At 31.4% G+C, this 22523-nt stretch overlaps 1 protein-coding gene across 9 annotated transcripts in view; it reads left to right on the top strand.

Moving 5' to 3' along the window:
* Window positions 1–22523, top strand: part of Vps13b (vacuolar protein sorting 13 homolog B) — a 757361-nt gene that overhangs the window by 428259 nt on the left and 306579 nt on the right. For 6 of the 9 annotated variants that reach the window (XM_071602212.1, XM_071602213.1, XM_071602214.1 and 3 more), the window contains 4 exons: window positions 12922–13093; window positions 13638–13752; window positions 16030–16171; window positions 18546–18954. In XM_071602212.1, the coding sequence (XP_071458313.1) occupies window positions 12922–13093; window positions 13638–13752; window positions 16030–16171; window positions 18546–18954 (838 nt within the window). Of the gene's footprint in view, window positions 1–12921; window positions 13094–13637; window positions 13753–15413; window positions 15481–16029; window positions 16172–18545; window positions 18955–22523 lie in introns of those variants that run through there. The other 3 variants (XM_071602215.1, XM_071602219.1, XM_071602217.1) reach the window with 3 other exon arrangements.

Below are 22523 nucleotides of genomic sequence, written 5' to 3'. Positions count from 1 at the left end.
AAACAAACAAAAAAAATAGTACATTAGTAATTTAATTTCTCTAAGGGGTATTTCTTTTCTCCTGGCAAGAACTAAATGCTATCTGCTACTTTCCTATTTGATGTTATAGACTCTCACTTATCTTAGCCCTAAGAATTGGCTTTCTCTGAGTTTGGTATAGTAGTTTTACAGAGTTTGACATGTGAGCAAAGATCTTTCTCTTAATCTGTCAGTTTACAACTGTATTGTCAGAAGAGATTGTCTGAGAAATCTTTTAGATCAGCATTTTCACTTTATGTACTAGAACATGGAAACAGTGAATTGAAGGTACCCAAGGTATAGAGTGGGCCAATTTAGATTAGCACAATTCTAAATTTATGGAATCCATGGTAGAGACTGTGGAATTTGACAACTTGAGATTTTATCTTTGCAACTCAATATCACATTATTTAACCTTAGCTACATTGTCTATAAAATAGGGGTAATATTGATACTTCTTTCAACATGTTAGTTCAACCATTATCTGAGTTTATATTTCTCTAGTACCTTGTGAAAAAGATATATTTCTTTGTTGATTTTTGTTTTTTAATTTAATGAGGATTTTGCTTTCCTTTGTTATGGGCTAGCTCATTTTGTACTAGATTTATTCTTCAGTATTTGATATTTATATTCAATGGATACTTGATTTGTCTCCTTTGTTTATGTGAGTAATTATCTTGATGAACTGAGCTTGCATATCTGAAACAAACACGATCTTGGTTGTTATATATTTTCCTTTTGGGATATTGCTGAAATGTTTGCTAATTGTTTAGGATTTGGGTACCTGTAGTCATGAATGACACTGGCCTTTGACTTTTCTGTCATATAATAGCTTTGTCATATATTGGTATAAAGATCATACTGTCTTCAAAAAATAAGTTGGGAAGTTTCCCTTCTTGTTTTACTCTCTTACAACAGTATACTTTTCATGTAAAAACTCTCGTAATCACTATATATCCTCATGATAATCAATAAAATTACTTTGATTGAAGAGGTTTATTATAATACATAACTCATATGTGTTATAATAAATAAAGAGTCTTAGTTTAAGTCTTGTTTAGAAATTTTAACTTATAAGATGATGAGAATACATAGAGAATGAAATAGTTCAGACTACATGGACAATGGACACTTTATGAAGGGAACACAGGAAAGTGTCTTGATCCTGTTCCCAGTCCCAATTCGGCTATATTCCTAGAAACTGAATTTTATATTATTCATTGAAAAATAATGCTCAATGAAAAAATTTGAATTCCATTCCAGGGGCCTTATGTCAAATAAAACTAGTGAGCGTATTTATTATAGATGCTAACCATATATAATATATTGTTTTTACAAGTATGATTTTTATTTTCCAATTTGCATTTTTTGTCTTAATTTTTTTTTATTGTGGGAAAACAAACATGTATTAGTCTGTTACTGTAAATAATACCTGAAACCGCCAACTTGTAAAGAGAAAAGATTTATTTTGGCTCAGTTTTGGAGGTTTCAGTGTATGATTGGTTGGCCTATTTTTCTTCGGCTGTAGGTTCAGAGTGAAACTGCTCACCACATGGCTAGAAATAAGAAAGCAGAAGAGAAAGAGGCTAGGATCCCAATATTAAGTCACCCCAAATAACTGGAAGACCTCCCATGAGGCCCACCTCTTCAAGTTCCCAGTACTTCACCTCCCAGTAGCACCAAGCTGGGGACTAAGCCTTTATTTAACACATAGGCTTTGGGCGGGGCTGGGGGGTGGGGGGGATATTCCAGATCCAAACTGTAACAATACACAACATAACATTTACCATTTCAACATTTTTAATAAAATTCTGTGGCATTAAATACTTTTACATTATTGTACATCCATCCACTTTCATAATATTTTCATTGCTCCCCACTGAAACTCTGTATCTATTAATCAGCAAGTTGAAATCTAAATATCAAATTTTCTGATACATGAACAGATGTTTTTCCATTTATTTCTATCATCTTTAATTTATTTTATCAACATTTTGTAATTTTCAGTGTACAAACATTTCCCTCTTTTGGTTAGATTTATTTCTAAGTATTTTATTCTTCCAAATGGGATTATGACTAGAATTGTTTTTTTAAAATTCACTAATAGTGCATGGAAACAATAGAATATTGTGTTTTGTTTTGGTTTCCTGGAACTTTGCTGAGTTTATTAGTTCTGAAAATTTTGTTAGTTTTGTTGAGCCCTTAGATAAGTTTTCTACATATAAGATAATGTAGTCTTTCACAAGATGTAATTTTACTTTTTCTTTCCAATTTGGATACCTTTTTCTTCTTTTTGTTGCCTAATTGTCCTGATAAGAACTTCTAGTGTAGGTTGGATATATTTTACAATTCATTTAAAACTATTAGGCAATAATTGTAAAGATGAACATAATTTTCTCTCTTGATAATTATCATTATTGGGAAGGGAAACTTCAGCTTTATTTTGGCCTAATCAAATTTTATGCAAATAGCAAAAGACATATTAACAAATGAGCCCATTTTATTTTCACATTAGTTTTATTTTATGCTATCTTTCATCTGAAATAAGCTTTAAGGTAAACATTATAGATTTGAAGTAAAATTACTAAGGTTGGAACATTTCCTTTGGCTCAGAAGAAAGGTGTCAAATCATGATTATATTATCTCAATCCTATACTAGATTTGGTTTAGAAACTTTCTACCACTGTTTATCACCCATTCTCTTTATTGTCAAAGGATAACCTCCATTATTTTAAACTCTGTACAGGGTAGGTTCTAAGCATATTGTTCTGTAGAATATATATGTTAAATGATTTTATAATATCAACTAATATAATGATTAACATAAATTTAGTTTATCATGGCACATGATATAGAGAAATATTTGTTCAGTAAGCCACTACAAATATTTTATATGAATATAACTGTATACAAGTTTATATTTTTAATTTGTTTTTTATCATTTTAAACCTAATTATAGTTTTTATCAGATCTGGTATCTTAATTTCCTCAGAGTCTAATTTCACTGTTTATTGTTTTCTTAACTCTTGGTTATAGAAGATTTTTTCCATATGTCTTATAAAATTTTGTGTTGGGTGCTCTTCATCATAATTCTCATCAGAACTTTATTAGGTTCTTACATAGTGGTTGAATGCCTGTTCCTCAACAAAGTCAAATGTATTTACTTCTGTGCTATCAGTAGCTTTACACCCCTTTACTGTTTATTTCATTGCTAGAAGGTTCGTGAAACATCAGGCAGTATGAAATCAAGCCCATCAGCCTATATGTACCCCAGAGTTGAGTTTAAAAATTCTCAGGGGTAACATTTGCTCCCTACTTATATTAAGATAGATTCTGCCTTTTTCTTGGGTTTATTCTGTTTTTCTTTTTTTTTTTAATTTCTTAAATTTGACACTTATTAATGTTACACCTTTTTAAAAAACAAAGTAAGTAAAAGACATAATCTTTTATCCTTAGAAGAATTTATAATATTTCTAGTGAGGTATGAATATGTGTATACATATAATAAAAAAGGTGAACTGGGAAATTTAGCCCATAACTGAGCTGCTTTCTAGAGACAATTCTGAATTCTAAAGTGATAGAAAAAAAAATCTTGTTAATCAGATAGGTATTTATGCCATTTTAACAGTTGTCATGGATCCAAAGACCAAATTTTACCAGTATGCCACTGTACCTCAGCTATGTGAAGTTATCAAAAAGTTTGTTTGGGGAGGGTAGATGATATATAGCTTGGAGGTCAAGTGATTGCCTATCAAGCATGAGGACCTGGGTTCAGTTCCCAGTACCCCAAGAAAAATTTACGTTGAGATAGGTATTTGGGAAAGTGAAACACTATATAGATTACATTCATTAAAAATTTTTATATGTATATCATCTTTACTGACAGAACAGCTCAACAATAGAAATATCATTAAAACACTAACATTTTCATGATTCTTTTTTATGACAATTAAACAAATAAAACACACAAATACAACATATTTGTGTATTTCCCTTACACAAAAACTCACAATCTATAGGTTCTTTTGAAATTGTTATTACTACATAAAATGGTATTTTGAACCTCTGTGTTTTCAATAGTGTTAGTGAAGACAATTTAGAAAGGACATTAATTATGGATGGTTTTACTCTGTTGATGAAATTAAATCCCAATGTAGTGGTGATTTTAGTCAAACCATTTTTAAAATTTTAGCTTTTATACCTATACTTTATATAAACTGTGTGATGATGTCTTCTTTATTTCTAACAACGGTATAAGAAATAATTTTTAAACTTTAAAAAAATCTAAAGTTCTAAGTAAATGCTAAAAATACTGATTCTACCTAAAATAGAAATTGATATGTATTAACCTACCACTGTTTAAAAGCTTAATTTCTTGGCAAAATTCAGTTGACATTGTTTATTGACCAAAGAATTAAAATTAATTTATTAGCAGCCTATGTTTAAAAAGAAAATCTAGCATGAGATGGTTATTTTTTAAAATATCTGTAATTGCTTAAAATACATTGACTTGCAGTTAATTATAAACTGAAACTGAGAGATTGCTTAACATCAACTGCTAAAGCAAAACTGTTTTCAGATTTTCAATTATTTAACCAACAGAATATTTTACCTCAAATTACTATTTAAATAATCCTTTAAATAGTATATTTAATTTGACCTCTTTACTCAATTATTATTGTAAGACTGTCTCATAATTATTTTTAAATATTTTCCTGGATATTGACTTTTTAAAATATATTTCTTTAAATGGGTTTATCTCTAATATTTATGGAGGAATTTCATTTAAAATATGAAAATCATGACATTTAGATTATTCTCTTTACCACTTGCATAACTGTGGAATAAACAAAGATATATCAAAGTTGGTCAAAGCAATGAAGGATATTCTGTAGCCTTCACATACCATTCAGCAAAATGTTTTGTATATAATACTTTTTCTCTTTCAAAATATTCCTATCAGAAAATGCGTCTATCTTTCATCTCTATTGGCTACTTGCTTTTTGTAAAATTTAGACAGTTTTATTGTATAAATATAACATTGTAATCTGATGTTACCCTATATTTATTTTGCTTATTTATGCCAATTATGTATTTGGGGTGCATTTCAGAATTGTAGTTTTGATTTTTTAAAGTTTCTAATTAAAATTTGCATTCAAAAAAGTGCATAGGTGGTGGGAATGTAGTTCAGTGGCAGACCAGTTGCCTAGAATGTTTGAGGCCATGGGTTCAATCCCCAGAACTACAAAAATTTAGAAATAAAGAAAATAAATTTTAAATAAATAAAACTCATAAATTTTTAAATATTTTACTACTGAAAGTATTTTTTTCTTATTTGAGTCAGAATTATTATTTTAAAATTCTCCTGAATATGGAGATCTTACTAAAAATGATTCTAGTTTTGAAAACTACATTCTAAAAACTGTTTTAAGTAGAAGTGCTTATTTACATGATCCCTAGATAATTTATAATTTAAACTGAGTAATTTTTTTCATGCTGACATGCTGATAATGAGCACTGTACTATCCTGCATTTTAGTTTGGGTGGAGGTATAGTAGGAAATATGAGTGAAAGACTAACATACTGAGCTTAAAAGCAGTTAATCATTTTTTCCAACCCTTGCATTGAAATAGTGAGAGAAAGGTAGTGGAGACCTCAGAAGGCCACTTGTTTCTGTTGACTTAAGTACAAACAGTGGTGGAAATGTTTAGCCCTTTGGGAGATTTTGTGATTGAACAAGAATGCTGGAGTAATTTTGATAAGAGAAAGTAGCAATGTGGCCAAAATGTATGATCATTCCTGAGCTCTGAAGCAGGCCAAGGATGAATGGCTGAAGTGTTTGTTCTTCCAGATAAATCAAGATAAATCCACCGAGGAAAACAAATTCAGTATTTTGGTCAATTTGCAACAAAATGATTAAAAAAAAAATGAACTGTTTATTTTAGAACTTGGCCCAAGGAGGTGTGTGAAAAAAGTTCAGCATCTCCATTTCTGGCTCCATCTTCACTATAGATTTGGTAACAGAGCAGAAAATTAATGCAAAAACATGTTTAACAACGCCATACCAAACATTATAAATCCATAATGGAAATTGAAACTGAATGAGGAAGTACAGAAAAGATTTTTCTCAAGAGTATTTACTAAATTTGAAGCCACAGTTTTCTTAGCATTCTTACCAAGTGTATACAGTAATGTTGAAAATTAAGGTTTTGTTGATTTGAGATGATTTTTTTTCTCTGCAGTTTTCTATTCTGGAAAATATTTTACTCAGTTTAAATTATAAATTATCTAGGGATCATATAAATAAGCACTTCTACTTAAAACAGTTTTTAGAATGTTCTTCTCAATGTTGGGAGGATTTAATTTATGCATGCTTCAGCTCTAAGAACCTATCCATAAAGAAAGGCATACTGATTACATTATGTTGTCTTTTATTTAATTTGACTTTGTTAAACAACAACAACAAAAGCATTATTTTCCAGAATTTGTGCTTTTAATTAGCTGTTGCTACATACACAGCCACCCAAAAATCTGATTTTTTTTTAATAGCTTCTCAAGTTCTAGAAATTTCAATTGTAGCAAATTAGGACTAATTTTAAAGAAGTGTTTATATGAAACCCTCACAAACTGCAGGTTGTTCTCTTTGTTTGGTAGAATTGGGTCAAGGAGTGACAAAGCTGTCTTCAAGTCAGGTTTAACCATAATTTTGTGTCACAGTCAGTCCCAAGGCTCTAATGCTTTATTGTGCTTGGTGCCAAAGGATTTGTACAGTAAACACTTAATGTCATTCTGTGAAAGTCTTCCCCATTTGGTCTTGACTCCATCTGAGGATTTGGAAAAATTGAATTTTCTTCTGATTGAAAGATGTTGTAAAGCACTGAGGTCAGAGTAAAATCTTGATACAGGAATAAAACATACCCTTTTCTGGATGGTGTCTTTGTGGTAAAGAGCACAGTTTTGTTTGATTTTGTATGGGATTTTATTTTACTTTAGAAGTGACTTCTGGTCTGAAAAACTATTGATAAAAGTAGTATAATTACTATATTGATTTCTCTGAAAAAATTTTAATGTATTTTTTTAGTTGTAGTTGGACACAATGCCTTTTTTTTAATTTATTTATGGTGCTGAGGATCAAACCCAGGGCCCTGCACTTGTTAGGCGAGCGCTCTAACTCTGAGCTACAACCCCAGCCCCAATTTCTCTAAAATTTTAGGGGTTTTTTTTGTTACACTATCTTAGCATAGGAAATGGATGTTTTGTTTGAGACATTCAGAGCAACAGTGAACTATTAGAGATTAAGAATGTAAATACCAAACAGAACTGCATCTGAAGTTAGATGACAAAATGAGAAGTAGGCATATCAAGTTACATAAGAATGTGAGTATCCATTTTCTTTAGAATTGGTTCTGCTTGGTGCTGATAATTATAGCTGCCAGTTATAAAATGTTTATTATATGTAAATATGTCATTCACATTCAAGTTTGCATTTAATCTTCTTTTATTTTTTTAAATTTTAATTTGTTATATATGACAGCAGAATACATTACAATTCATATTACACATATAGAGCACAATTTTTCATATCTCTGGTTGTCACATTCTTCGTGTCTTCATACATGTACTTAAGGTGATGATGACCATTCCACCATCTTTCCTACCCCCTATAGGAGTTGAGGGGGCTCCCTTCCACTCCCTCCCCCTTTGCCCTTTGCCCTATCTAGAGTTCATTTAATCCTTCCATCCTCCCACCCCCGCAGCATATTATGAATCACCATCCTTAAATCAGAGAAATCATTCAGCATTTGGTTTTTTGGGATTGGCTAATTACACTTTGCATTATATTCTCCAGCTCCATCCATTTACCTACAAATGCCATGATTTTATTCTCTTCTAATGCGAAGTAATATTCCATTGTGTATATATACCACATTTTTTTATTCATTCATCTATGGAAGGGCATCTAGAGTTGGTTCCATAATTTAGGTATTGTGAATTGTGCTGCTATAAACATTGACCAAGGACTGGGATAGCTGGGTCAAATGGTGGTTCCATTCCACGTTTTCCAAGAACTCTCCGTACTGCTTTCCAGATTGGCTGCACCAATTTGCAGTCCCATCAGCAATGTATGAATGTGTGTTTTCCCCCTCATCCTTGCCAACACTTATTGTTGTTTGTATTCTTGATAGCTGCCATTCTGACTAGAGTGAGATGAAATCTTAAGAGTAGTTTTGATTTGCATTTCTCTAATTACTAGAGATGTTGAACATTTTTTCATGTATTTGTTGATTGATTGTATATCATCTTCTGACAAGTGTCTGTTCAGTTCCTTGGCCCATTTATTGATTGGTTATTTGTATTTTTTGTGTTAAGATTTTTGAATTCTTTATGTATTCTAGAAATTAGTGCTCCATCTGACTTGTGTGTGGTAAGAATTTGTTTTCAATTAGTAGGTTCTCTATTCACCTCACTGATTCTTTCTTTTGATTCTTGATATTAAAACTTGCACTATAGGATTCTTATTATGGAAGTTGGGGCTAATCCAACATGATGGAGATCTGGGCCTACTTTTTGTTCTAATAGATGTAGTATCACTAGCTTAATTCCTAGGTGCTTGATCCTCTTTGAGTTTTGTGCATGGTGAGAGATAGGAGTTTAATTTCATTTTGTTGCATATGGATTTCCAATTTTCCCAGCACCATTTGTTGCAGAGGCTATCTTTTCTCCAAAGTATGTTTTTGGCACCTTTGTCAAATATATGGTAACTGTAATTATATGGGTTAGTCTCTTTGTCCTCTATTCTATACTATTGGTCCACCAGTCTATTTTGGTGCCAGTACCATGCTGTTTTTGTTACTATTGCTCTGTAGATAGTTTAATGTCTGCTATAGTAATGTCACCTGCTTCACTCTTTCTGCTAAGGATTGCTTTAGCTATTCTGGGTCTCTTATTTTTCCAGATGAATCTCATGACTGCTTTTTCTATTTCTATAAAGAATGTCATTGGGATTATGATTGGGATTGCATTGAATCTGTATAGTGCTTTTTGGTAATATGGCCATTTTGATAATATTAATTCTGCCTATCCAAGAACAAGGGAGGTCTTTCCATCCTCTAAGGTCTTTAGTTTTTTTCTCTAGTGTTCTGTAGTTTTCATTGTAGAGGTCTTTCACCTCTTTTGTTGATTCCCAAGTATTTAATTAATGTATTTATTTATGATGCTAATAAAAATGAGGGTAGTTTTCCTTGTTTCCAGTTCTTATCAGTCTATTGATCTGATGGATTACGTTTATTGATTTCCATATGTTGAGCCAACCTTACATTCCTGGAATGAACACCTCTTGATCATGGTGTACTATCTTTTTGATATGTTTTTGTATTCGATTTACCAGAATTTTATTAATAATTTTTGCATCTATATTCATTAAAGATATTGGTCTGAAGTTTTCTCTTTTTTTGCTGTGTCTTTGCCTGGTTTTGGAATTCAGGTGATATTGGCCTCATAGAATGAGTTTGGAAGTCCTCCCTCTTTTTCTATTTCTTGAAATAAATTGGAAAGTATTGGTATTAGTTATTCTTCAAAGGTCTTGTAGTACTCAGCTGTGTATCCATCCAGCCCTGGGTTTTTCTTGGTTGGTAGGCTTCTGATGGCTTCTTCTATTTTGTTGCTTGAACTTGATCGTTTAAATTGTGTATATCATCCTGATTCAATTTGGGCAAATCATATGACTCTAGAAATTTGTCAATGCCTTTGATATTTTCTATTTTATTGGAGTACAAGTTTTCAAAATAATTTCTGATTATCTTCTGTATTTCTGTAATGTCTATTGTGATATTTCCTTTTTTATCATGTATGTAAGTAATCTGAGTTTTCTCTCTCCTCTTTATTAGCATGGCTAAGGGTCTGTCGATTTTATTTATTTTTTCAAAGAACCAACTTTTTTTTTTTAGATGTAATGTTAAGTCATTTATTTGTTGACTTTTTCTTCTTTTAAGGAATGAACTCCATGCAGTGAACTTTTCTCTTAGAATTGCTTTCATAGCGTCCCAGAGATTTTGATATGTTGTATCTGTGTTCTCATTCACCTCTAAAAATTTTTTAATCTCCTCCTTGATGTCTTCTGTAACCCCTTGTTCATTCAGCAGCATATTATTTTGTCTCCAGCTGTTGGAGTAGACTTTATTTCTTATTTTATCATTGATTTCTAATTTCATTCCATTATGATCTGAGAGAATGCAGGGTATTATCTCTTTTTTATATTTGCCGAGGGTTTCTTTGTGGCATAATATATGGTCTGTTTTAGAGATGGATCCATGTGCTGCTGAGAAGAAAGTGTATTCACTCATTGAAGGATCAAATATTCTCTCTATGTCAGTTTAGTCTAAGTTATTGATTGTATTATTGAGTTCTACAGTTTCTTTGTTCAGCTTTTGTTTGGAAGATCTATCTAGTGGTGAAAGAGGTGTGTTAAAGTCACCCAAAATTATTGTGTTTTGGTCCGTTTGACTCTTGAATTTGGAAGAGTTTGTTTGATGAATGTAGGTGCTTCATTGTTTGGGGAATATATATTTATAATTGTTAAGTCTGTTGTTGTATGGTTCCCTTGAGCAGTATGTAGTGTCCTTCTTTATCCCTTTTGATTAACTTTAGCTTGAGTCTACTTTATTTGATATGCGGATGGAAACCCCTGCTTGCTTCTGCAGCCCATGTGAGTGAAATGATTTTTCCCAAGCTTTATCTTCAGTCTGGGGATGTCTTTTCCTATAAGATGAGTCTCTTGGAGGGAGCATATTGTTGGGTCTTTTTTTTTTTTTAATCCAATCTGCTAATCTATGTCTTTTGTGTTTTTTAAATATTTTATTATTTATAGTTGGACACAATATCTTTATTTTATTTATTCTTTTAACGTTGTGCTGAGGATCAAACCCAGTGCCTCACATGTGCTAGGCAAACACTCTGCAGCTGAGCCAAAACCCAGCCCCTAGTATATGTCTTTTGATTGGTGAGTTTAGGCCAATAACATTCAGGGTTATTATTGAGACATGATTTGTATTCCCATCCATTTTTGTTTATTTCTGTAGCTCACTTTGATGTTGGGCTTCTAGACGCTGCTGGTGTCTCCAAATGTGTGCCACTTTAAAGTTGGTGGCGGCAATAACTGAGGTAACTCTTGATAATAGTGGAAGTGCCCCAAGCTGGATGGAATGTCTTATACAGATGGGCCTGAAAGGTGGGCCTTACACTGTCTTTTGAAAGTCTGCTCTCAGATTCAGCTTCTTCCAGGCCCTGTCTGTGGTCAAAAGGTAGGGGCTACTGCGTGAGGAAGGTTATGATGATGTCTGCAGTGTCCCAAGATGGAAGTGGGTTAAGCTTGGGTCCCAAGGAGTGGAAAACCCAGACCTACCCTGGGCCTGGGTCCCACATATGCCTCAGTGGGCAGAGCTGGGCTGTTCCTGAGCTCCTGCAGTGGTCTGCTGGTCAGAAGAGGGCGTCTGGTGCCAGAGCCTGAGCTCTGGTGGGTGTCTGCCCATGGCAGGATGGACCACTGTAAGAGATTTTGTGTCATTGTAAAAAACATTTTACAAAGGAGGTGATGTACTCTTAGAAATTAAATTATTGGCCTAAAATTACACAGCTTGTTTTTGAAGTTCTTAACCTAGTAAATTATATTGCCTGCCAAACTAAATTTAATGAAGTGTACATATAACTAAAATTTAAATACATGCACATGTATGTATTTTAAACAGGCAATAAGCAGGTTATATGTGATCACTTCTCAGAGTGTATGGGTTTGGGCTCCCAAGTTTTATTTGAAGTTTCAAGTGAATAGCAAAGTTTGGGATTTCAAAACTCGAAATACTGTGTAGCTAATCCTAAAAGAACAAAACATATCAGTTAGTGATCACTGCCTCTAGCACCATCTTTTTCTTCATTTGAAACTGAAGTTATTCAACTCCAGTTTAACTTTAAATTAAAAAAGGATTTTCCACCCCACCTTGTGAGCTTCTAAGAGCTGCTGAAAAGACCAAAAAGAAATCAATAAGCCTTCAGTGGCAAGTTTGTAAGTACCCAACTTAGAACCTGATACATATTCAATATTGAGAATATATGTATTGAATTGAAAAAGCTCATGCTTTATTCTTCTACAGTTTAATCATTTAAAACATTTTAAAAATATGTTGTCCAATCTACTAATTTTAGTGTCTCCTCATACTAAAATATGTAATATATGATGAATGTTTTGTTGTTTCTTAAACTGTGCTAATGACTTTGTTATGATGGTTCTAGATTCATTCATAAATACTCTGCATAAGAGGTCAATAGATTTTCACTGTAAAGGGTGAAATAGTAAGCATTCTAGGCTTTATGGACCATGTTATCTTTGTAGCAACTTCTGAGCTCTGCTGAAAAGCAACCATGTAAATAAAAGAGTAGATGTATCTGTGATCTAATAAAACTTCATTCTCCAAAACAGCTGGATTTGGCCAGTGTCTCTTTAGATGTCCAGTTTGTATATACCAATGTGAAATGTAAAGTAGAAAATGTTAATATTGAACATGAGGTACTGATATTTATGTTTGCTTCTTTTACAGAGGTTTGTATGGTCAGTGAACTAGTAGATCTCAGTACTTCCATAGACCTTTACTCTCTAAGAAAATAATTGTTGATATGATCCTAACTACTTCTGGATCTTATGTATCTTTAGAGAAAACTGGAATACCATGCCTATATATTGTAACTATAAAAACAGGTACTCTATATGCTTAACATTATTAGCCTTAATATTTATATGATTACCATTAGCATGATGTAGAAGAGTTACAAATAATAATTTAAAATTATAAATTTTGTTTGTAGTTATTTTTGTTACAGATTTTTTTGTTTGTTTGTTTTTCTTTACCCCAGGGAGATTCTATTCAGGCAGGTGATGATTCACCATTCTCAGATTCTGTTACCTTGGAACAAACTACTAGTAACATTGGTGGATCGAGTGGACGGGTTAGTCTCTGGATGCAGTGGGTACTCCCCAAAATTACAATAAAGCTCTTTGCCCCAGATCCTGAAAACAAAGGCACAGGTATAGGATTGTTTTTCTTCTCTCTATTAAAAGCATCAATTATGAAGAACTTTTTTTAAAAGTAGAATTAAATTTTATTATTATCATTTATAATTAAGTAAATATTAGGTATAATTCAAGTGATTTCTATTATTAATTTTACAGTTATGTCAATATTTAAGGTTTATGTGCATATATTCTCTTTGACTGTGTAATGCCTACATTTTGCTTGTTAGTATTAAAATTTATCCTAACTGCCAGAAGGCCGTTTCACCATTGGTCATATTGATGCATTATATCATTGTTAATATATATTATAAATATCATTAACTGGTCTCAGACTTAGCACTTCAAACATTAATTGGAATTTCTCCTGTCTTGAGATAGATGCCTTATCTTAATTGTAAGGCCTGTGTTAATATTAATTTTGCATATAATTATTGAAACTTGGATAGTCTCAGTGTCTCTGAAGTTGTCCAGTTTGCATATACCAATGTGAAATGTAAAGTAGAAAATGTTAATATTGAACATGAGGTACTGATATTTATGTTTGCTTCTTTTACAGAGGTTTGTATGGTCAGTGAACTAGAAGATCTCAGTGCTTCCATAGACGTGCAGGATGTATATACCAAAGTGAAATGTAAAATAGAGAGTTTCAATATTGATCACTATAGAAGCAGGTAAATGATAATTAATATAGGAAAACTGTATTTTCTTTGAACAAAGTCACTTTAAGAATTTTTCTTAGTTTGACTTGTTATTTTTTAAAATTACTATACATGTTCCCAGTGAGGGTTCTTAACAGATAAGCTGATTTTACTTAGTACTCATTCATTTATGTGCTATAATAATACTTTGTTTTGTAAGCTAACCTATCTGTTCGTAAATATTCTCATAGCCATATTATATGAAATAACCTGATTATACTAATAATCTCACACAGTTTTATTAAGTGTGTTATATATTTGCAGAGATGCCTGGAATACTTTGATGACTCTGGTTTTTGCTGTATTCTTTTATTCATTCTCTATATAATCTGCACTGGAATGGAGCAATTGCTCATATCTGCTAGCACTTTGAAGACTTCTTATATTACAAACCATTTATATACATGTGGTAGATATTTCTAAAATCATACTGTTCCTTCCCTAATAAATTTTCATGAAAAGTTAGATTATATGCAAATATGATTTGTTTGGAATACTAAATAATGATGGCAAAAAAGTAAATTTCTACTTAGTTGCCACAAAGCTGTAAAACAGTTTTGTCATTAGATTTTCCCAAGTAAAAATGCAAATCCTTTTTGTATTTTTGGCTTTACAACTCAACTCTAAATTTTTATTTTTTTATTGAAATGGAACTCATATCACATAAAACTCACAAATGCTTTTCTAAAATATTTTAAATAACATTGTATTTTCTGTTTAATAGTATTTTCTTTTAGAAAAGTGGATTAAAGTCCATTTATTTCAGAATTCAGAATATGGATTCATTCAACAATTTTTTTATGTTTGCCTGCAGGAACATGTTTTTCTGTATGTGTATTGATCCACTGCATATCCTAATAGCAGTCTTTTGTTTTGTTTAAAGTTTCTAATTCTTTATTGAAAGCATTTGAATTCTTACCTGTTATTATATATATCATTTTGCTTATGTCAGTAATTATCAAATCTGTCACAACTGAAAAATCGTAAAATATTTCACTGGTTATATATTAGAACCTGTTATAATATTATCCTATTAAATAATGTGAAAATTATTTTTATCATATTAACAATAAATTATTAATTAGCTTTTGATGTTTAATTATTTTCTCTTCAGTGATATATATCTATATTAAAATGATCTTTGCAAATTATATTTCAATGTAATTTTTGAGCAATATAATTTCTTGATGAACAATTATTATAGTTTATCTTTGATTTATAGTTATAGTTAAGTGTATATAAATTTTATATATTTAGGTAATTTATTTATTCTTTAAATACAAATGTTTATTGAGTGTGTGTTATGTGCCAAGCTCTATGCTAAGGACTGAGGATATACTATTTGATAAAAATAGACATAGATTTCTCCCTTGTGGACCATATGTACGCTTGTGGATGAGATTCAAATTCATAATCAACCAAACAAATGAATAATTTACTGTTAAAGAATAAATACAGAATTATCAGGATGTGATGCTAATTTGTAAAGGGTTTTATTGATTGCATTGTTATATTCATAGAGTCAACTTAGTGTAGTGTTGTTTACTTTTGAAGTTTTGAAATAGTTATATGTGCTCAATTTTTTAACTCAGAAAAATTGAAGAGAACAGATAAGGTGAACTTATGTTTTCCAGGCAAGGGGAAGGTTGGCAGTCAGGACATTTTGAAGGAATATTTCTACAATGCAAAGAAAAATCTGTGGTGAGACTCATTTAGTAATTATAATTTTTGAAAACATTTTAAATTGTTTATTTTTGTTTCATGCAATAGGACTAATGGTTACAAGAATTAAAGCTCGGAGTATATTCTTTTTGACATGTTCCTCCAAAATTACCTCATAAATTTAAAACTATTTATTCTTTTAATCTGCTCATGTTTTGTAACCATCTTTTATAGCAATTTAGTAAATTTATCAAAAACGCAAAGGTAGGATTCCTATTATTATTTAACTTTAATGAACTATTACATTGACTTTTATAAGCTCTTCCCTTCGTAAGTGAGTTCATACTGGATTGTCTTTTACCGTAAACTTAAAGAAGTAATTGTGGACTAAAAGCAATTATTTTTTGTTTACTTCCATTAACAATACTTTTGCAGAAGATGGTCCAGACAGAGTCCCTACCTAACTGTGGCTCAAACCTAAACCTATGCAAACTTGAGCAGAATTAAAATCTTTACAGATTTTTTTTGCTTATGGCTTTTATTGCTTTTTGTCTTTCAACCTTCTTTGCTCCTGTCCATCACTTCAAGCCTTGGGGAAGAGTGTTGGTCTTTGGGGCAATGTGGAGGTGTCTTCCTTTCCTGTACTGACAAGCTGAACAGACGCACCTTGTTGGTTCGACCCGTCAGCAAGCAGGACCCTTTCAGTAATTGCTCTGGCTTCTTTCCTTCTGTAAGAAATCATTTTAAAATTTTGATACAGAACTGCCCTTAACCAGGAACCCAGAGAAGGAATTGAACTATCCATAAAGTCAACTCTTGATTTTCATTTTTCTCTGTATCATTCACTTTGTTAAATGAACTATAAAGTGTTTTCAAATTATAGATTGGATTTCCACTGTAATCTTTCTGAATCAATTATAAATGCTTTTGTCATTCTGGGTTTGTGAAGACAAACTATTTTTACTATCAACCATAAGAAAATCAAAGTCAGATGTTAAATATAATGCTTTCAAATTGTGCACTTATCGAATGATCAAGAGTTGACCAATACTGCTTTGTCATTCCTTTTGTGACTTTGCTGAGATTACTTTTTTTTTTTTATGCCATTGTTTTCTTCTCACTGCTACTTCAAATTACCTAATTTGATGCCCTCTTGAATCTGGACAAATTTGTGTTGTCATAGACTGAGTAGAAGATGAACCATGGAGTGCATACCAGTAACTTTAGAAGTTTAAAACCTTCATTGTCTACCAGTACAACACATGTGCATATGTTCTCAAACTAATTCTTTTAAGTGATATTCTTAAAATGAATAAAATGCATGAAATTTTTAAATATTAGGAGCATATTTTCAAACAGTGTATTCTTTTAAGAATTTATTTAATCACTACAGACATTACTAGGTAATTTCTCAGCACATGTGAACTATTTATTTCCTTTTTTTCCTAGCTTATTTAAGATTTAAGTCATATATTTTTAACATTATAAAAATATATAAATAATTTAATTTATATACTTAATGTTTAACAGTTTATTTCCATAATAGCACATATTTTCTGATTGATTTTGAATTTTCTAGCAATCCCTATAGTACTAGAAAAAGATGCCTCTGAAATCTGGCTTTCACGTCAGTGGAAGTTCTGTTTAGATTTATTTTTCTCTTTGAATGTTCATTAGTGTCAATGAGAAAGAATTTTACTAATTTTAAATGTATTCAGAAAAAAAATTGAAGATTCCTTTTAAAATTGATCATGTTCTCTGAATTTCTAATGATTAAGCCCCCTTTATTAGACTTTCTTTAATTGTCAATGTTTTCTAACTTTTTATCTTAAATAGTATTAAATATTAGTATTGTATGAAAGGTAATACTTCTATTTGTCCAATATCAGCTATATATTTTTTTCTATTATATTAAGGAGTTAGATATGCATTATTTTAACAAACAAAAAACCTTTTCCGCATCAATCTTAAACTTATTAAGACTGCTTATATTCAATAGGTTTAAAATATTTTTCCAAATCAAAATATTCATGCATTGAAATACCTTTTTATTCAAGATTAAAACATTACTATGGGTAAAGATTTATTGTGAGTTAAATTATTTAGATTAGTAATGACTGCTAATTTTTTAGATTAGTAATTTCTCCCTAAAATGCAGTTTAGACACCTAGAATAGATGCTGTTGCTATGGCCACTGAGGCTACACTACAGCCCTCATCATCTGTTGTTGCTGCTGGCCAGCAACATGGTGACTGATCAAACTACTAGTATTCTTTCTTACTTTACTGTGCTCCTTTTTCATTTTGAGTGTAGAGAACAAAAGAATGGGAAATCATGGAGTAGAAACAGAAAGTTGGAAACAATGGAAAATGTTCTGAGGGACAGGTTATTTCAGGGGAAAAAAAGGATTATATTTCACAATCCCTGAAGGATTAATTTTCAAGTTTGTTTTAATGACCAAATAATTAACTGGAGTACAAAAAGAGAATACATACAAAGATCAATGTTTTCTCACTTAATTGTAAAGTTTAGATTAAAAGCAAAATTAAGAGTAATAACATAACTGCATTCTTTTTTCCTCTCATTATTTGGTTTATAGGTATCGACATGAGAGGAATAGAGTAGAAAAAAGGGAGGTTTAGTAATGATGGGATGACATGGACACAGAAATATCTTGGCTTTGTTGCTTCTCACTTTTTTCTATTTTTCAGAACATATTCTCTTTCTCCCCTCCCCATTTTAGTTCCTCTCTTAATATCACTCCTGGGACTCTAACAAATAAAAAAACTTTCTCAGGTGTTTGGAAGTTCTGTGAAATTTACTAATTCTCAAGATTTATGTTGCATAATTTGCAAAATAGGAGTCTGTGAACGATTCATTGGTTCAGGAAACAAACAAAAGAGGATTCCTGATTTCAGGCCAGTCATTCTGTTAGTCATAGAAGCTTTTACCCCATCTGTAGAATTGATCAGTTACATGTTTATGAAGAGCTGTAGGGTCTTACAAAAAAGGTCAAAATACTAAGGTCATTTTCTTCTATCAAACACTTTCCTTTTTTTTTTTTTTAATGAAATGTGTATTGTGGTTTCCTTTTTCTGAAACAGACAACTACAAAACTTCTAGATGGTTCACATCAGCAGCATGGATTTCTCTCTCTGACATACACAAAAGCTGTAACAAAAAATGTTCGCCACAAGTTAACATCAAGAAATGAACGAAGAAGTTTTCATAAGTTATCTGAAGGTTTAATGGATGGTTCCCCTCATTTTCTTCATGAAATTCTTCTTTCAGCCCAAGCCTTTGATGTTGTCCTTTGTTTCCCTTTACTTAATGCCATCACAAGTATATTTCAAGCAAAACTACCAAGGTCCCAAAAAGAGAAAAGAAAATCTCCTGGTCAGCCCATGAGGACCCATACGCTGACTTCACGCAGTTTGCCTTTGATTTATATCAATACAAGTGTAATCAGAATTTTTGTTCCAAAAACGGAAGAAATGAAGTCAACTATTGAAGGTATTGTGTTCTGATTTTTTTTTTGAATTTACATAATTTTATTCTAGAGACATTAGTTTTCTGTGTTTTGTTTCAACATGGGCAGCTGGTTATACTTTACAGTTTGGTGTATTTTAGAAAGAGTAAATATATTATAGTCATTCTACAGCTGTATCTTTTGAAGTTATATCAGAATACTGATTAAGTATCTGCCTCCATTAGTTAACTAGAGTAAGAAATATGAGATTTTTTTTTCCTCCAGGGCTGCTGTATACTTTCTGTCATTTGTTATGTGAAATTCAAATGTTGAGTTCTATACATCTAAGTTAACTAAAATTTTGCTTAAAAACAAAATAATGTTTCTAATAATGATGAAATGTATAAAAATTCTTATTTAAATATCTATTTGATTACTGATAATGGGAAAAATATTAGTCAATGTGTAAGGTCCCTCTGGCTTTGTGAAGCTTCTCAGTGTCATGAAATTACTGCCTTAAACTAAAATGAATTGATAATCCCACTGTCTCCATCCACAAGAGTATTTTTAAAAATTTAGTTTCCTTTATGCTATTGTTTAAAAAATGGAGAACTTGAAGGATTTTGAGAATCATTTTAGCACAATGCTTAATGGTATGAAAATTGAAGTTATACAGAATTGAGTTCAAATCTCAACTTTACCAGTTATGATTTTGACGGTCTTGAGCAAAACTGTTATCCTCATTAGTAAAATAGTGACAGTAGTACCTAACTTGATAGTAAGTTGTATTAATAAGCTTACTTTAAAATGATGAAAACATGAGCTGGTGATTATAGCACTAATCCCATACTGTGTTCTCAATAAATCAGAGTGTTTTCATCAGAAGGTTGTCTTCCTTTTTAAAAAATACAAATGTAGAAGAATTTCACAACCACATTTACCTCATTGGCCACACTTAAGGTTCAGATAACAATCTGTTTTTACCTTGGTGGCAGTATGCTGTCTTTGTTCTTTCTTGAAGCTTTAACAAAAAGACATAATTTATATATAATAGAAATTTACTTTTCACAGTTCTGGATGCTTGGAAGTTTGGAAGTCCGGAAGTCCCAGATCAAAACGCCATCTGATTCAGTGTCTGGTGAGGGCTACTCTATTTCTCGAGAAGGTCCCTTATTGCTGGGTCCTCACGTGGCAGAAATTTAGAAGGCAAAATGGGATAAATATACCAAAGCCCTTTTTTATGAGGATGGAGCCCTCAAGACCTAATTTGTTCCAAAGTTCTCACTACTACTACCCCTCTCCTGATCTTTCTCCTCCTCCTCCTCCTCCTTCTTCCTCTTCCTCCTCCAAAATAAGTTTATGATATTGGATCTTATAGAAAAAAGAATAATTAAAAGTAACTGAAATACAAAAATAAGAATAAACACACATACACAAACATCTCAAAATCAAAGGAAATATACCTATTTCAAAGAGTGTTTAAACTCAAAGAATAGTTTATATACACACTTGGCTTATCCACAGATTTTTATGCCGTTATCATAAACTGTGAGAAAAATTTAAAAATTAAAATGTAATAAGTTAAATTATAAGGCCCTGTTTCTTAATACCTTCATCTTTTACATCATTTTTTAATTTACAACATCTGAATTTTGGAGAGACACATACATTTCAAATCATAGTATATACCCAGCTAATGTGAATATGAGAGAGAAGTGACAATGGATATTTGAGAAATAGGCAATAGTCTATGCCCCATAAAAATAACAGAAGTCATTTTCATTTTTTTCTTGTAGTTACTAGGTGGAGGAGGAAGACTGTGAATGGCCAGTGATTTGATGAACAACAAAGAGAAATCCCTGGCTTCATACTTTTTCTTCTCAGAATCTAATTGTGTCTCTTTTTCTGTCTACCATGGACAGATGATCTTAATTAGTGAAGGTATCCTGACTAATATTATCAATAATTAAAATTTATTAAAAAATGATTCTTTGCAATTACAAATATATGCAGAACTTTTTAGTCTTTAATTATCTGAATTCTAAAGTAAAATTCAATATATCACACGTATAAATTCTTAATACGTACTAGTTCCTACTTTTTATATCTATTTTTTTGTTAAACTGGTTATTTTTTCTTAAAACTGGTTACTTTGAGATGTGAAATTACTCTTCTCTGAATTTGCTATATTGTGAAAGTATTATAAAGTTACTTTCATATGTTCAGATAGTTAGTAAAAACATATGAATGGCAAAGAATGAAGAGTCTTTATTGTGCAGTTTCAATTGATGAAAGAGACAACCTGCTAGCCAGGAAAGTAAATATTGCATGTTCATTGCAGAGGTGATGATGTTTGTGCTTTTTCCTGTGGTTACCTTTTATTATGTGAATATATAATGAATATTTAGAGAATGTAGTTTACATTGAAGTTAGAGGTTTAAAAAAAGAAAAATATACATTCTTTTACACACGATAATTCTTTCAGGACCACAGTTTACAAGTTTGAATAACATTTCCTTGTAACAATAGAAGAGACATGGACATAAAAGTTTGCTGAGGTTATCAAATCATTTTTTTTATTTTGTAGCTGAAAATTTGAGCAAAATTAACCATGGAAACAGAAGTAAATATGACTTTGAGTGGAAAATTTATCATTATTTTGATAAAAGATTCTAGGATTGTCCATTAATTAAAAAAAATAGAGCATCAGGTTGCAGTATGTGTAGGTATTTTTCATTAAACTAAAATTATAGAAATTTTATATTTAGAGAAAAAAATTATCTATATTATAAAAATCCTAAATATAATATTTGCAATGATTGAGGGTATTGTTATTATTTAGTACTGGGGATTGAACCCAGGAGTACTTAGCCACTGAACCACATACCTAGCCTTTTTTATTTTTTATTTAGAGACAAGATCTCCCTAAGTTGCTTAAGGCCTTGCTAATTTGCTGAGGCTGGCATGGAACCTATGATCCTTGTGCTCAAGCTTCCCAAATCTCTAGGAATACAGGCATTTGCCACCATGCCCAGATGAGGTTATTACTTTTTATAAATGTCTCTCTGGTTGATATAAAGCATTCATTTTCCTAGTTTGAGTTAGTTCTTACATTTTGTTTACAATCAGATGTTAGTAAGCTTTTAGATCTCTGAAAATTTATCAGTTTATATTTTATGTTCTCCATTCCATAGTTGTATAAATTTCAGGTGAACATAAATAACTGGTAAGCTCAAAATTTTATTCAAACAAGAAAATAATATTTTGGGGTAAGGGTTTGTTATTAGAAAGACATGGAAACACTATCAAAGAAACAGAAAATAGTGAGAGGCATAGAGACAGAAAAGGAAGTAAGGCAACATACTAATTGTGTTAACTTTTTATAAAAATATAAATGTTCATGATTTACAAGTGATCCTCAATTTTATGATTTGTTTGGTTTCTGAATAATAATTTCATGCTAACTGACTCTAAATTGAATCCTTTTTCCCATAATATGTCCTGCAATGTTTTAATTTATATTTTCTCTCCTTTTTATTCTTTTTTTGTTCTGGGGATTTAAGGAAGGGCCTCACATATGCTATGCACATAGTCTACCACTGTTCTACACCCC

This window comes from Marmota flaviventris, chromosome 15, assembly GCF_047511675.1.
Source record: "Marmota flaviventris isolate mMarFla1 chromosome 15, mMarFla1.hap1, whole genome shotgun sequence".
Classification (NCBI taxonomy): domain Eukaryota; kingdom Metazoa; phylum Chordata; class Mammalia; order Rodentia; family Sciuridae; genus Marmota; species Marmota flaviventris.
The sequence above is the reverse complement of the archived record's forward strand: the minus strand, read 5'-3'. Positions and strand labels throughout refer to the sequence as shown.